We start from the raw sequence: 17,129 nt of genomic DNA, 5'->3' as shown, positions 1-17,129 counted from the left end.
CAGCTTGAAACATAAGCCAATATGGACAACAGACCACCAGCCAACCAGAAACCTGAACTGCCTCAAGCCACGCCTATCAAAACTCAGATCCGAGACTCAGTTCCACCTACTAGGAATCCATATTACCCTAAGTCACGCCCACAAGCTCCCTTCAGTCACTCCAAAGGTCCCACCCTGCCATGGGCATTCTTCAATAAACTACAGTCCCCATGGTGTCTTCTCTGTTGTCCCAAGACTCCCTCCCATCTCCACCTTGGGCTACGCGTCCCCTTCACTGATGATGCCTCATTAGAGTACAAGTTCATGGTGCACGGCATCGACCTCAGGAAGTAAAGCTTCCAAGTCTGCCTGATTTTTGGTGGTGGGTCGGCGTAGCTGCACGGGTAGGGATATTGGGCATCCAGGAACTGAAGTCAAACTGACCCCCCAACGGTAGTCAGCACGGATCCACTGGTCCTTGTGCTCAGTCCCCTCCTCCTGTGATGCTGTTTGCCACGCTAGGTGTGATACTGATTCATGTGGCCACTGAACAAGTAAATATGACCAAGTAGGATCAGATGTGGCCGGCACAGCTGAGTTCATAGAAAGCAGTAGGGGGGGGGGGAGAGAACCCAGCTGAGGCCTAAGGAGAGGCTGCTGTCCTGGGGAAATAGAATCCATGGGGTTATAGCAGTGCCCTCCAAGACTGCTGAAACATTCCACATCAGAGAAACTCATTAGGACAGAAAGCAACAACTCAAAATGCCTCAGGAAGTTCCTGGAACTGACCAGAGATCATCTGGACCCTTCTCCCCCCAGCCCCAAGAGCACATAAAAAGTAAAGTCGCCTGCTAGTCATTCTCCAAGAAGCCAAGCCTGGGAAGTCTTCCTGGCCCCAGCCATGTGGAAGAAGCAGAGACCAACAAAGCTTAGTGGAAAAGGCACTCTCCAACCATTTGAGCTACCTGAGGGCTGTGCAGTGTGTTCCAGGCTCCCAGCTTTTATGACCTGTCACTGCGCTGGGGTGGGCTTTAGTGATGAAGTGGTCTTTGAGTCATTTCTGCTCCTGTCAGTAATTCTTCACCCACACTCCAGTAAGTAACCCAATAAAATCCATTGGTTTACCAAGTTGGACTTGGACTTCGATGGTATCTGTTCTTTGGTCTGTCGTGGGCTTCCTTTCTGTGTGCTTTGTGTGTGTGTGTGTGTGTGTGTGTGTGTGTGTGTGTGTGTGTGTGTGATGTCTGTGTCTGTGTGTTGCATCTCTCCAGGAAAATTTGTCACACAACAGGGGGGCTGGCCAGACATGGATGCCTCACTTAAGTTCATGACTCAGAAAGGCCTCATAGAAGAGCCTCCTCCGGATGGAGAGATGACTCAACAGTTAAGCACCCACAGTGATTCATAATTATCCCGAACTCCAATACCAGGAGATTTGATGCCACTTTCTGACCTCCACAGGCACTAGGCACACATGAGGTGCACAGACATATATAAGCAAAACATACATATAAAATACAATAAATCTAAAAAACAAACAAACAAACAAACAAAAAAAAAACCCTGGCCAGGGCTGGAGCTCTGAGTCCCTCCCCACTGTGCTGTTGCTGACATAGACAGTACTATTCTCCCACAAAGCCTGGGGCTTAGGAGAACATGCTGACAGTTAAAAGGCATTGCTGCTGCCCAGAGAAGAGGGCTGGAAGTAGCTGCTCCAAAAGGAGGAAGGGAAGCCAAGGAGGGGAAGCAGCCACTTCCGTGGAGTGAGATCTGGAGGCTGTGCACACTCAGGGCCCTGATGACCTGCTTGATCGGCCGGCAGGGTTTATTTTATTTTACTTTTTTTGTCAAATGACTTATCAACATTGAAGCAGAGGAAGACTGTGAAGAAGATTTTAGGGCTCATTCGTCCATGTGATAAAAACAAAAACGTAAATAAACAAAAAACTGGAGGGGCAAGAGAGATGGCTCAGCAAACATGTCGGCCTCACCTGTGCCTGATTAGCTCTGTAGTTAGTCTTGACAGCAATTTATGAGACAGGCACTGAGATTTCCTACATTGTCCCAGGAGGAAATAGACACAGAGAAACTTTCCCAAGGTCCCACAGCTGGGAAATAAAAGGTGAGAATCTAGAGGCGAGTTCATGGGGAAGCGATAAATAATTCAAATTGGTGTGGCACAGCGTGAGCCACTCAGAGTCCTTAGGCCACAGGGGAGCTTCACCCTTCTGCGATGGCTCTGATATGCAGCAAACAGTTTTGGTGGTAGTAGTGGGAGAAATCGTGGACCTCTGGATCGGACAGCTGGTAGGACCAGCAGAGACCGCCAGCCTTATGGTGACTGTCCTCAAGGAGTCCTTCCATCCCAGTGATATGGACTGTAAAGACCAAAGAGCCCTCAGCTTGTCTCAGAGCTTTCCTGTATGCTGATGTAGAAGGTGTAGTAGAATAAGGAGGAAGAAGCCACCAGGAGCCAGAGCCAGATGTCAGGGAGGCAGCCCAAGTCTTCTGCAGCTCTGGGCAATGAGACAGGGCTCCTTCCTGTGGAGGTGGGGTAGCACGTGGGTAGCTTCTGCAAGTACTGTGTTCAACACGTAAGTGACCATCTTAGGCACCAGCAATTCTGAATGATGCACCCAGGTCTTCTGGGTCCCTGGACGGGGGGAAGATGGGGCTGTCTAAGCTAGGTATCAGAGTGAGCTGGAATTATGGAACAGGGAAGCATCAGACAGAAACTGAAGTACAACTCAGCTAACCACATGATCTATTCCCCAACTAGCTCTGTAACCTTAGGAAAGTTAATTAACCTTCCTGCTGCATTGTGGAATAATCTTTTTGTACAATGTGAAGATTTCTCTGTTTTACCTCACCTGCCCAAGGCACCTTCTAATTGGTTTAATTAAGAGCCAAATGGCCAATAGCTGGGCAGGAGAAGATAGGTGGGACTTCCAGAGAGAGATAGGAACTTTGGGAGGAAGCAGAGGTGCCCAGGAGTTGTCAGCGAGACACAGAGGAGGTCAGACATACAGTAACAAGCCAGAATATAGATTAATATAAACGGGTTAATTTAAGTTATAAGAGTTAGTTGGGAACAAACCTAAACTAAAGCCAAGCTTTAGTTTAGGTGTTGGAATAGTGCAGGTCAGGGTCTCTCTACTTGAGGGTTTCTACATGCAGACATGGAGCAGCTTGGGGGCAGGGAGGAACTTAGTCTACCTGTAAGGAGCAGAGATGGAGAAGAGTCTGTGCCTGGCCGGGTAGGGAGGGCTTCAGGACCTGGTCCTTGAACTGGTGTATGCCACGACGTCTGGGGTGCTGTTCTTAGCCAGATCTCAGGAAAACCAGAAGAGAGTTGGTTTGTTTCTGGAAAGCTGGGGAGGCTGGAGAACCGGCTGAGGGCTCTGGGGACCAGAAACCTCCCAAACAGCTCACCAGCACTCTCGCCACCTTGCCCATTCTGGCTGCGTTAGCTCCTGTGCCGTGCTAGGCACAGGGTCGCGCGCTGCCCCGCCAGATGGCGCAGGGGAGACGGGAGTGAGAGGACGTGTATCCACTCCTTACCTTCCCAGACTCCCCCCTCCCCCGAATTTCCACTGGTCTCTGGCTTCCTGCTTTGTTACCCCCCCTTCCCCCTCCCCCGCGGACTGGCAAGCCCCTGTTCACTCTTCTATCGAAGCAGTTTAAGCTTAAGTCAATCATTGACTCCAAATCATAGCTGGGAGTAGAGGGGAGCAGGGAAGAAGCAAAGTGGGCGGGAAGGGAAAGGACCTTAGTCATAGCCACCCACCCTCACCCTGACTCACTCATCCTTTTAAGGCACGCGTGGTTCCTCCCAACACACACCTGACCTCTAATTAGAACTAGCAATTCCTCCTCCACAGCCCCATCTCTAAGTAAGTCTCCTCCCAATGACTCTACCTCCTTTTTTTCATTTTATTTTATGTGCATGTGTGATGTGGGATGTCTTTCTGTATGTTGTGAATATGTTTTGTTACCGTTGGTTAATAAGCCGATTTGGTCAATAGCCAGGCAGAGTGGAGCCAGGTGGGAAATCCAAGCAGAGAGTCAGGGAGATGCCAGCAGCCACGGGGGAAATAAGATGTGAGGTAACAAGCCACGAGCCTCGTGGTAAAATATAAACTAATAGAAATGGGTTAATTTGCCAGGCATGGTGGCCCATGCCTTTAATCCCGGCACTTGGGAGGCAGAGGCAGGCAGATCTCAGTGAGTTTGAGGCCAGCCTGGTCTACAAGGGGAGTTCCAGGACAGTTACAGCCAGGACAGTTACACAGAGAAAACCCTGTCCCGAAAAATCAAAACCAAACCAAACCAAACACACAAACAAACAAACAAACAAAAAGAAATGGGTTAATTTAGGTGTAAGAGCTAGTTAACAATAGGCCTGAGCTATCAGGCCAAACAGCTCATAATTAATATTAAGCAGACACAGAAATCCCTTTGGCTTTAGAAATAAGAGGTCAGTGTTTTCTCAATTGTACCTTTCTTCAGAGGTAAAACTTTTTACATTGAGGAAATACTTTAGATTGTGTGTGTGTGTGTGTGTGTGTGTGTGTGTGTGTGTGTGTGTAAGAGAGAGAGAGAGAGAGAGAGAGAGAGAGAGAGAGAGATTACAGATCCATTTCCTACACTTAGTATGCCCTGGTTTGTTCCCTAGTCCTGTCTAAAAGCCCCAGACTGAGCTGGGTGTGGTAGCACATGCCTGTAGTTCCAGCAGTCTAGAGGTAGATGCTGGTCTGCATAGCAAGGGCCATTTAGCCAGGGCTACATAGAGAGAGCTTGTCTTGCACAATGAACTAAATAGCCCTGGAGGAGGTGGGTATGTTTCCTGTGTCCAGCACGGTCCAAGTCCATCTTTGGTGTCTTGGCAGAGGTTTGGGTTTAAATAGAGGGCAAGGAGCATGTTTAACTATGCAGACCTGGCCCAGCTGTGGTCCTTCTAGTCTTCGTTGTCTGGCTCCAATCTTCCTTACAAGATGCTGTAACAAGTTGTCAGAACTGTGTGAAACCTCTTCCTGGGAGACAAGTTTCTCTTCTGGCTGTTCCAAGCTTCCAGCCCTTCCCTTCTCACAGCATGAGATCCCTGAGGAATCTGAAATTCCTTTCATATCATTATTTCAATAGTCTGACAGCCATAGAGAGTGCACAAGTCTCTTTAGAATATCTTTATTCCTGTGAGCCCACTAATTTGAAAAGTAACTCAACATTTCCTGGGGCAAATGTTACCTGTATCAACCTTCTCATTTCCCTCGATCAAGATCCCAACAACTAGCTGTGTAGTGTGTGTGTGTGTGTGTGTGTGTGTGTGTGTAAGAGATTTACTGTTACTGAACCCAGGTCCAAAAATTCATACCATGAAAAAAAAAATCAATGTCTAAGAGAGAAATGAGAAAAGAAAGACATTTGGAATGACCAGAGAATGTAGAAATGGAAACTTTCTCTTTAAAACAGATTCTAGAGAGATGGCTCAGTGGTTAAGAATACCTAGTACTCTTCCAGAGGACCTGAGTTCAGTTCCCAGCACACAGGTAGGTGGTTCACAACTGCAGAGGACCTGGCACCCTCTTCTGGTCTGGTAAGCAAGCACACTCGCAGCTGTGAGCCACCAGGTGGGTGCTAGGAATCAAGAGCAGTAAGTGCCTTTAACCACTCAGCCAACTCTAACTCCTCAGCTGCATTTGCACCACCCAGGACACCTGTCCAGGGATGATGCCTCACAGTGGGCTGGGCCATCCCCTATCAATCACTAATCAACAAAATGCACAGACTTGCCCATAGGCCAGTTTGATGAAAGCATTTTCTCAGTTACGATCCCCTCTTCTCTGATGACCCTGGCTTGTGTCTACCTATCACACATGGCAAAGGTCTTCTCTACAACAAACTAGTGGGAGACAAGCTATGTGACTTCCAAAATTAGTGGGTTTTTAAAGCCGGCTGGGACAAAGCCAGGGGGTTTCTTTGGGATCCCACCGCTCCTGTAATCACAGGGTGCACAGTCACACAGGGCCTGTACTGAAGGCAGCTGTAGCCTCTCCAAGCTTGATGGAGACCGGCTTCGTGAACCCCTTCAGCTGAGATGCACGGGACCTTCCCTTCTCTCAAAGGCAATTGACCATTTCAAAAGACATATGATATGCTCTGGGCTGGATTGGTGGCACTTGCTGCTCTCCTATAGGACCTAGGTACAGCCCCACACTCAGGTGTGCTGGCTATAAGCCAGCAGTGGTAACTCCAGCTCCCAGGGCCCAATGCCCTCTTCTGGTTTCTTTAGGCACTGCGCTTAGGTGTACAAACTAGGTACCCATCTACACAATATTAAAATATATAATTTTATTATAAATTAAAGAGAGTGGTGGCACATGTCTTTAATCCCAGCACTCAGGACGCAGACACAGGTGGATCTCTGTGAGTTTAAGGCCAGCGTGGACCACACAGAAAGTTCCAGGACAGCCAGTGCAACACAGAGAAACTATGTCTTGTAAAACATATACATATATGTGTGTGTGTGTGTGTATGTATGTATGTATATGATATACATCAAAACAAACTATTTATTATTGGAGCACAATAGCACTCCAGTCCACAAGCTCATCCATGTGCCCAGGTTAGGTGTGAGGGTCTGGGCTGATGTGGCCACACCCACCTGCTGCCTTTTCCTGACAGCTGTCACAGAGGAAAGGTAATTCCCTACTAAGAGCCAGTCCGTGAGTCAGGAAGGAGTCAGGTGTCCAGATTCCAGAGAACGACGACTACCATTCCTTCTCACTTCCCCAAGGAAACTTGCAGAACTTGGTTTGCCAGACTCCCCGGGATACCTGAGGGCAATTGGTGGCAGTGGTGACACATCCCCCTCCCCCATCTCAATCAATGAGTACACCCCAGCTGGATATGTCCATCCTCCCCACTTCCTGTGCTCTCTCAGTGTCGCACATTCCTGTCTGGCCTTCCTCCCACCCCACGGCCCCAGGAATCACAGACAACCTGGCTGCATAAAACCTCTCATTTCCTCCCGAGGCCTATAAGAAGGGGCCCTCACTCTCTTCACAGGCCTGTTCCCTCATCAAAGTCCCCACCATGCTGCCAATGGTATGGGGGGCTTGAACCCCCCTCATAGCTCCTGCCATGCGGTTGTCTGTCTGTCCCAATCATATATAATACATACATATACAATTGTGTGCGTAAGTGCGTATGTGTAAGTGCGTGTGTGTACAGGAGCACCATGCCGGTCAAGGCCAGAAGAGGGCCTCAGATCCTCTGGAGCAGGAGTTACAGGTGGTTCCTCCTGACATGGGTGCTGGGAATTGAACCAACTGAACCTGGGTCTTCTGGAAGAGCAGCAAGTGCTATTAACCATTGGCCATTCAGCCCAAGTGTTACATTTTGAGTATTGTTTCATTAAAAAAAAAGTATGAAACCAAAGACCTGAAACTTTGATGCTTAATACAAGAGATGAAAGTCATTAGGTGACTTCAAAAGGCCCCATTTATTACTTTAATGAGTGTTCAGAGTCTGAACCAGAAAAAAAAAAAAAAAGCAAACAAACAAATCAGAACTAGAGAGTGTACATGGAATACTGGGATTCCAGAATGAAGATGAAATTTAGAGGGTGAGGTATGTTAATGTTTCCTAATTCTCTAGAAAGGGGAGGCTTTGAGAAGAAGTGGGCTAGAAATGCCTCACTCTCTTAAAAACAAAAACAAGCAAAAACCCCAAGCCTAATTTTCATGTACAAGGATATCTTGTCCTTACGCCTGGTGCCATCAGAGGCTGGAAAAGGGCATGCAGTCCCCTGGAGCTGGCATTACACAGGTCTGTGAGCCACCCTGGCCCTCTGCAGGACCATCCAGCGCTCTTAGCCACAGAGCCATGTATGTGCTCAGCCAGCCCTTCTCTTTGTGCATGACCCCCAATAACCCCTCCGCAGTGTCATTTTCAAGGTAAGCCTGTAGGTTTTGGTTGGACTACTTTCTGTTTCGCTGAGAAGCTCATCCAAGTCGGTGACTGTGAGGTCTCATCAGCTGTGAAACAGGATTCTCTGTGCAGTTAATGTGGCTCAAAACCAAGGTAATGGGCTGAAACCCTTGGCGTCTCCATATATTTTGGTGTCCCTGTCCTATGAGGTCCTGTCTTCTACGGGAGTTTAGGTTTGTCTGTTTTGATTTTATTAGTTGTGTATGTGTGTTTCACAGGTGAGTTAGATGGGTCTTGGCTGTCTAGGAGAAGCACATGAGGACCAGTAAATTTTGAAAGGTCCTTTTTCTCTGGGAGATATTCAGCTTGGCATGGTCCGGTTAAGGGGTCTGTATGTCACATGGGGCCCTCTTCTCCGAGATTTTAGATGGAGACACTGTTCTCTATGAGGGGAGGGTCTAGGTAGATGTAGGGCAGTGCCAGACTTCGGTTCCGCTCCCTGATGTCGCTAGAGATCTGGACCAGCTGTCTCTGGAAGGCAGCCATACTTCTCCTCGGGGCGTCCTCTGTGAAGTGTTCATCTGGATAGTGGCCGAGAGGCCTCTGAGGACCAATCACAGGATTGACTTGCTTGTTTAAGAGTGTCCCCATCTTCTGAGCAGCTGCAATCCACAGTTTGTCCCCCGACCCAGTCACTGGAGCCTCACCCTATCCCTATCCTAAACATTTCCCCAAATGACAGTGATTTGTAAATTCTTGGACCATTTAATCTAAAGATTTAAAGGCATATTTAGTCCCATGTTGCCATCACTGCTGAGAGTGAGTTCTCATCATCTTATTTGGAAACTTGATCCTTACTGTGAGATGGCCAAGGGTCATGTGTCTCACCTGTTAGTGAGTTGATGTGGGGGTCTTGATGTCAGGGTTGAGTTTGGTCCAGGGAGACTAAACAACTCATATTTTCCTATCCAGTCTAGCCTGGCCTGACCCCTAGTTCCATACTTACTCGGTCCCCTGGCTCCCTGCTTAGCATCCAGAGGGCAATGATGACATCACATGTGGCGTTGACTGGTGGGAGAGTGGCTATGAAACCCTCAGGCCGAACCTGGCCTTTGGAAGTAGGTGGTGGTAGCTGCATGGTAGGTGGCAGGTTGGGCATCCAAACACAAGAGTCAAACTGAAGGCAGAGAGGATAAAATGAGAACAAGACACTGGCCTTTCCATCACAATCCCTGCAGCCCTGACCTTTCCTTACCTGGCCTGCACTGACAGATGCATGCTTAGCTGAGCAGGTGAATATCACCATGGTGACATACTTGACCAGGGCTTCTTGGGTATCCAACGAGGAGGGCATACCTGTAGGAAAGCTGAGCTGAGTGGGGGCTGCTGGGGATCTGAGGACCTCACAGAGAGGCCAGAGGGTGGGGGGGGGGCTGGGCCAGAGGTTCCCGTACCTGAGCTTTCTCGGCTGAGGAAACCTTCAGAGAAGATCTCCCTCACCCAGGCCTGCAGCTCTTGGTCCTCTTGAACAGACACATCACTTGGGTAGTAGATGCTGACTATCTCAGAGACGAAGCTGCAAGGTGCATCTGGATTCAGGCCCTGACTCCGAACTGGACCCTCTCTGAGAAACATCCTTTGCCCAGTGTCGTGCAACAGCCCTCTCCACTGTAAATCTATCCAGTATATCCCATCTCTTGCCCAGTCCTCCTGCCTCCCCTGCCCACTGTGGATTCCTGGGAATTGTTCCCTCACCTCTTTATTGCCCCCCAGATCTGCATCCCATCATCCCGGTAATAGTAGCCTGGGATGTTCTCAACCTCTCGGGCTCGGATATCTTCAGGGAGACATAGGACAGAATAGCTCAGCTGCTCCATGTTTCTCTTTATCAGCTCAGAGAACCCTCCAATGCCCAGGCCTGTGGACTGAAGGAAAGAACTGGGTACAAGACTCTTGCTTCAAAAGCAGGGGCCAATACCGGTATTAGGGAAAAGAGCCACTCCCACTCAGAACTCTATAGTCTTCCGACTGAAGAATGTCCTCCCGCCAAAGGTGGTGCTTACCCTGTCCACCACCTGCCCAGGGGCGATGAGCAGCTCTCGGGCAAGCGTGTTGATGTGCAGTGTGTACCGAATGTGGGGAATCAACAGCTGCAAGGGGTAGGAGATGGCAAAGTTAGGGAAGCCCAGACCTGTCCCTGCTGCCTACACTTTCTGATTTCTGCTTAGATACCCGGGATGTAGGCCCTAGTCTGTGTTCTTCAGTCAGAACGGCAGCCCTGCATCCAAACCTGGAAGGGTAAGGCCACCTGAGGAAAGGCCACTAGGAAGGGGTGGTGCAGGGTACAGGATAAAGCTCAGGAGTCTACAGACTTGGTTACAGGCTGGGATACAGACAGAGCGCCTTGTTTTGAGATAGGATCTCTCCATGTAGTGGTCCTGGCTGTCCTGAGACTCTGCTATGCCAACCAGGCAGGTCCAAACTCACAGAGATCCTCCTGCCTCAGATCTCTAAGTGCTAGGACTAAAGGGGTGCACCATCACACCTGGCATGGGCCAAGTTGTTGAGCCACTGACCTTGAAGAGAGGATGACAGAGGGGCAGATGACGCAGCGTGGCCAGGGCGAAGACTTCCGGCAGCAGATGTGAGTGCAGGAGATGTGTGAGGGCCTCGTGGACGGAAAACTCTGCATTGCGCACCCAGGTCTTGGCTAGCAGCCAGTCCCACTTGTCATCACTGGGCAAGAAGATGGGGTTGTCGGGCCCCGGAGTCTGTTTGAGCTGGTGGGTAAGGCCAGTGAGGAGGGAGGCAGTGTCAGCATCTGTCAAGCTCTCAGTGGGACCCTCTGTACCTCTGCCACCCCCACCCCCTCCTGTCTTCTTTTACAGACCTGGATGGCGAGGGGGAGCAGGGGCCCAGACCCTGAGCTCTGGTATAACAGGGTCATTGGGGCTGCAGAAAACTGAGGCTTTCCATTGATGTCATTGGTTTGGACTCCAGAGAGGATGCCATGGTCCACCAAGAACAGGGAGCCCCTCTGTAGGAGAAAAGGGAGCTGGGCCTGCACTCTGCTTTCTAAGGCAGAGGACAGATAGCAGGAACAGGACCCGGGATTACTAGGGGAGTATATTTTGAGAGGCTGTTCTTGGTATATAACACATAGTTGGTCCCCTGTCTCCAGTAGGGGGATGAGCCGGAAGAAACTAGGATAGGGTTTGCAGAGCTTGCAGTCTGTGCCCCACCTCCAATTCAGCCTGCAGACTCGTCCCAGGGCCCAGCACGGGGGCCACCATCTCATCAGTGACTGGAAAGTTCTTTGGGAGGCTGTGACAGCGACGGATCAGGACCGGGTTGAGGCCATTGAGGAACTGGGAGGCAAAGAAGGCATCTTCCTGCCAATGCTCGAACACATACTCTGTAGGAGGGTGGGGGACATGGGGACCAGTCACCACAGTTCCTACAGGTTTCCTCCTTGCTTGCATGATGGAGTTCTCTTTTGTCCATTCTGAGCACCTTTTCATTTCTTACAGCGGCCTCCTGACCCCTTGGCTTTGGTTATTGCCAAACCTTAGTCTCTGCTCATCATCATGATACCATCCTGGGTGACACACTAGCCTCAATGCAACACAAGTGTGGGCTTTTCTTCCAGCTCAGCCTCCACACGCTTCCTGGCATCCCAAGGAATGGCAAGTTTGTCTCTTTGGCTGTCCACGGCAGAGCCCAGATAACCCTGTAGGAAGCAGCTTTCTTCCTCCCACGGTAGACTCTCCATCTTTGGTATTTCTTCATTCCTACACAGCCACAGCCTTGATGAAGCCCCCACCCCCTGCTGACCTCAGCTGGAACCCCACGGCTCATCTTCCTGCTTGTCCCTGGGCTTCCAACCCATCCTGTGCTGCACATCTAGTCATATTGGTCCCCACAGCCACCAGTCGCTAGCCTTGCATTGTGCTTAAGGAAGCCTCCAATCTGCCACAGTCCACACAAGCATGGATGTGACTTCTGCTCCCTGACTTTCTTTCCCTTATTCAGTCCATTCAGGCCACAACTTCTTTCTCTTGCAGGTAGGTATCCTACGCTTCGTCTTCAGGACTTTCTGTCCCCTGCCCCAGAGCACCTTCTGCCCTATGCCTCATCCACAGTGTTAATACCCACTTAACCCCTCCCCATGAGAGCTTTCTAAGGAGCCCTGAAAGCTAGGATGGGTCCCCCTTTTACCCATTTCTGAAGTCAATAGGTACATCTTCCAAGGAATGGTAATGATGTGATGTTGAGCTATTAATAAGCACAGCCTAACTTCACTGTGAGTCCCATGTCCATAGCCCCAACCAGTTATCGGATAACCGTTGGATTAGGTCAGGACTCCCATCTGCCTACCAGCTCTTTTGACTCTGTGGGAACTTTAAGGTCTAATAGGAAGGGCAAGGAGCCCGCCTAAAGCCACAAGGTGAATTGGTATCCCGGAGAGGTTAGGACTGCAGTGCCTCACCTGCTGCAGGAGTCTTGTGGAAGTTAAACATCCTTCTCATCTCCCTCAGACTCCTCCAGAGTCCTGTGCGGTTCAGGAGTCCTTTGAGTTTCAGCTCTGTAACCCTGATGAAGCATGTGAAGTGTGGGAAGAAGGCATAAGGCTCCAGGAGACCCTCCCCTGTCTGCCTGATAAAGTCAGTGCCCCCAGGGTAGCCATTGTCCTATAGGACAGCAACTATGTCTTGAGCGGGGCTGAGTGAGGTATATACTGAGATAGGGGATTGAGAAGAAGAGAGGGCACAGAGGTGGGGGTAAGGGACAGTGTGGCATCCTCACGCAGACTGGACTTTAAAGTAGAATCTGGCGTTCTTGACTGCAGAGTACTTGATATTGAGGTCCAAGTCTTTCACAGATGCGTGGTCGAGACAGCGAGGCCAACCTTCAATGTAAGTCTTCCAGCTAGAACAGGTGACAAGCAAATGCTCAGCAAAAGGCTTTAGGGAGGAGCCCTCCCATTGAGACAGAAGGATCCTGGCCCCAGGGGGCCCTGGCCACAGCCAGCCCCCTTCTGCCAACAGGGACCTTTCCTGAGACCCACCCTTTTCCTATGCTCACTGGGTTTTAAGGAAGCTGTATGTCCCTAGGAGACATCTGAGTCAGTTGGAGCCCCCCCTCCCCACTCCCGCCCAGGAATTTGAGGTTGGAGCTGAGCCAAACAGGTGGGGTCTCTTAAGTGTCTGGATTATAGAATGTGAATGTTGGAAGAGTAGGAAACCAGCAAAGCAGGGGGAAAGAGGGAGAGGAGAGCTGGGAGGGGATCACCTTTGTTTGTGGCCTGTTATGTGGCTATTTTCCCTGCAGGTCTGTAAGTAACTTTTTTGCTGACACACCTGCTTTGTAATCTGTTTGAAGTACCCGATGCCTAACACAGATGCATCTTGGGAAGGGATGTGGTTCAGAGCTCGGTTATTCCCAGGGAGTCAGTTGTTTTTGGCAGATGTCCCATACAGAGGCACACACCTTCCACAGCTCGGGTAGCTTATCAGTTTACTCTGCCCTGGCCTAAGGCAGCTAGCTGTCTGCAAGTCCCACAGCCATGCAAGCCACAGCCAGAGATCTTTCAGCAAAATAATACTTTTCCCCCCATAACAAGCTAAATATTCAGTTTTGGGGGTCATTCAAAAAAGGCTGGGAATACAGCTCCGCAGTAGAGCACTGACCAGCATGCACAAAGCCTTACATTCAGTCCCTGGTATGAAAAATGAAATAAAGATATAAAAAATTGCTTCTTACTGTCAAGTCTAAGCAGCTTGGGGTCAGTCTCTGGGTCCCACATGGCTGGAGAAAGCCAATCCCTGAAAGTCACCTTTTAACACCCATGTGAATATCATATATTGTGCACATACAGACATCCACATGTAAGAAAAATGTAATTACAATTTTTGGGACAGGGTTCGAGTTAGGGTATCTCTGTGTAGCCCTAGCTGTCCTGGAACTCACTCTATAGACCAGGATGGCCTAGAGCTCAGAGATCTGTCTGCCTCTACCTCCTAAGAGCTGGGATTAAAGGTGTGCACCACCACCTTGAGGTACAAATTTAAAAAAATAAAATAAACAAATAAAAATAAAAAAATTAAAGGGCCAAGAATATAAATCGGGGATGTTTGTTTACTTAGAATACAAAGGACGTGGGTTCAACCCACCAGTATCAAAAACAAACAATTTAATAATGTAAAAGTTTTTATGAGTTCAGCTTTTGCTGGGAGATGGCGCACAGCTTTAATCCCAGCACTTGGGAGGCAGAAGCAGGTGGATCTCTGTGAGTTTGAGGCCAGCCTGGTCTCTAAGAGCTAGTTCCAGGGCAAGCTCCAAAGCTACACAGGGAAACCCTGTCTCCAAAAACAAAAAGAGTTGAACTTTTGACAGCAAAGGACAGTTTGCAATTAAAGGATACTGCCACTAGGTGGTGGCCAAACTCTGTGTCAAACAACCCAGTACTTGCTTCCTCTGGGGAATCTTGTTAAAACACAGATTCTCAGCAACAAGGTGAGCTTGAGAGCCTGCCTTCTCCAACTGGTTCCCAGGAAATATTAATAGTAAGGACCCAGACAGACAGACCAGACATAGGAATAGTGCTAACACACACATTTATGCAGGGTTTAGCGTTTTTGTTGTGGAGTGGTTTTTGTTTTTTGTTTTTTCCCAAAAGGGTGGCAGAGTCTCATATATACTAAACCTCACATTCACTATGTAGCTATAGGTGACCTAGGACTTGAACTCATAAATCCTGGGATTATAGGTATATGCCACCATGTCTGGTTTATGTGGTGTTGGTAATCAAATTCGAGGCTTCTTGTTAGGCAGGCAGTCTAACTGAGCTATACCCTTGGTGCCCCCCTTTTCTCTTTATAATAGTGCAGGGCAGAAAGAAAACCCAGAGCCTTGAATACAGAGTTACACACTCAGGTCTTACTGTTTACATTCGTAACCACTTCTCATGGGTTTTCCCTAACCCAAATATGAAGAAAATAAAGATCAAATAAATTAAATGATTTCCCTAAGACACCCTGCCCCCAGCTCCTTTTGTCAGGATCTAGACTGACCCTGCATCTTCAAGGATGGAGTAGATTTCAATATCTATTGTGAGATTTAGTATCATGGCTTTCATGACAAATGTAAAACCATCGGGAAACAAATGAGCTGGTGGTTGCTGGGTCTCCAGAGACATAGGGCCAGGATTTGGAAAGCAACCAAGATTAAGAGCACCAAGCTCTTTTGAAAGTGTCCACCTGGGTACAGTTGCTGACTTCAATTCTCCGGAGCCCCTCATTCCCTTGTAATTCCCACCTTCTCTGAGCCGAGCACTTAGGTAGCTCTCCCCTCTAACTCTCCACACTGAGCACACAATAGAGAAAGCACCCCTGTCTGAGCGCATCTCATTTCCAGGGGTGGGTTCCAAGGTCCGCAGCGGATGCCTGGCAGTCCCACCTTGTTTGTGAGAAGCTTCAACAAGCCGACAGATGAGAAGAAAAGAGAACAAAACAAAGACAAACAAACAAACAAACAAACAAAACCAACCACCACAAAGAAAGATGGACAAGGAGTAAGCCAGAGGCACCGCTATTACAGCAGTGGTTTTCTAACTCCAGTGGATGCCAAAGTCACCGGAAAGGCTTGTTAGGGTAGAGTCTCCCAGCTTAACCACAAGGTCAGAGCCAGAGGGCCTGCCAGTCGCCGGGCACCCACTGTGGCTCATGCTGCTGGGCCTGGGGTCCAGGGTGGAAGTTAGTCCTTGCTTTGGCGGCTTCCCATCTCACAGGTGAGTCCTGTAAGCAGGACTAGCTCCCTCCTCACCTGTACATGTCCTTCCTGGCCTTCAGCTCTTCCTGACGCTGGTGCTGGAGCTTGGGGTGGTGGTCTTCCCAGGAGACCTTGGCTGTGGGTGGGGATGTGGATGGAAAGGATACTCTCCTTGACCTCTGGCTCCAAACATCCTCCCATTAGTCCCCTCACCTCCGGTACATTGCTTCCACAGCAGGCTGGCTGCCACCTGCTTCTGTAGCATCACAGGTCAGCTCCTTGCTCTGACCCTTCCTGATAGCCGCACCTGGTTCGCCTCGCCACTCCCCCACCCTAGCCTCTCCACATTGCTGTGCCCCTCTGGCAGTCCCAACCATTTCCTTGACCCCCTCACCTGCTCCCTGTCGCAGCACCAACTCCCCTGCCCCTTCCAGCCACTGATAGCATGGGAAGCGGAGTGCAGCCCCGGGCAGCCACTCCAGCTGGAACCAGCGGCAGAACCAGGCGTCGGGCGGGAGGGACCCGAGCGGGACCGGCAGCTCCGGGGGTGCCTTGTGTATGCGCAGCATCAGCACAGCGCCAACATCCTGGGGGAGCGTGACCTCGAAGTCCTCTTCCTAGGAGGGGCTGTTTAGTATGCCGAGGGTAGACCCCCCCGACCCCCTCCTCCACCGTCTCCACTGCCCGCTCCCCAAACACTCACAGCACCGGCAGTGAACTCCTTGCCTAGACGGTCCAAAGGCACTAAGGGGCTCTCTCCCTGGGTCCCCACGATGCTGACAGACACTTTGTCCCAGGTGCCAGCCCCACAGGCCTCCCCGGTGGCTACTCTCACCCTGAATTTAGCCATACTCCTAACTAGTCTGGCTCTCTACTGCAAGCTGGACTACTAGGCTGGGTGACTCTACCTCAGGGATGACGCTCCGCCCACCATGCCAGGTTAGGGGAAAAACGTGTTTGCTACCAACCAAATTCCCGCTTGGCTTCGTTGCCACCAGAAACAGCGCGCCAAAATTAGGGCAGGGAGGGGCTGGGTTGAGAGGCTGAAACCTAGAGCGACAATGAGTGGCACTTGGCACAGGGAGGTGACTCGGGTTTCCACCAGGGAGAGTTTGAGACCGAATTGGGATTTGGGATACAATTATTGAGTTTATTTTATGTGCTGTCTTAGCTTTAAATGTGTGTACAAGGTCTGCTTCCCCGTTTCCTACAACTTTTTTCGGGTTACATGCATCCGTTCATTTCTTTTAATAAATAATTGTGCCAGAACTGTTAGATGCTGGCAACACAGATTCAGGCAAGACTCTGCCTTTGCCTGCATGGTTTTTAAAACCAAGCACAAAGGAGACAAAGATATTCAAATGCAGCATGTAATAGAAATTTAGATGATAATGAACCCCGGGAAAGACATCAGACATTTCTGATGTGACAGCCTGTGACATGGAGTGGAG

General features: G+C 49.7%; 1 protein-coding gene across 1 annotated transcript; it reads right to left on the bottom strand.

Moving 5' to 3' along the window:
* Positions 1-8,292: 8,292 nt before the first annotated feature.
* Alox15b (arachidonate 15-lipoxygenase type B) lies at positions 8,293-16,566 on the bottom strand. Its single transcript, XM_051181510.1, has 14 exons — positions 16,382-16,566; positions 16,073-16,295; positions 15,733-15,814; positions 12,715-12,837; positions 12,398-12,501; positions 11,151-11,323; positions 10,799-10,945; positions 10,485-10,688; positions 9,972-10,058; positions 9,664-9,833; positions 9,363-9,484; positions 9,164-9,264; positions 8,915-9,085; positions 8,293-8,511 (listed from the first exon to the last, which is right to left on the bottom strand). Exons 1-14 carry the CDS (start codon positions 16,526-16,528, stop codon positions 8,332-8,334), a joined length of 2,034 nt encoding a protein of 677 aa, XP_051037467.1. The 5' UTR covers positions 16,529-16,566; the 3' UTR covers positions 8,293-8,331.
* Positions 16,567-17,129: the final 563 nt, after the last annotated feature.

Source organism: Phodopus roborovskii, unplaced genomic scaffold (assembly GCF_943737965.1).
Source record: "Phodopus roborovskii unplaced genomic scaffold, PHOROB, whole genome shotgun sequence".
Taxonomy (NCBI): Eukaryota; Metazoa; Chordata; class Mammalia; order Rodentia; family Cricetidae; genus Phodopus; species Phodopus roborovskii.
This window is presented reverse-complemented; position numbering and strand designations above follow the sequence as displayed.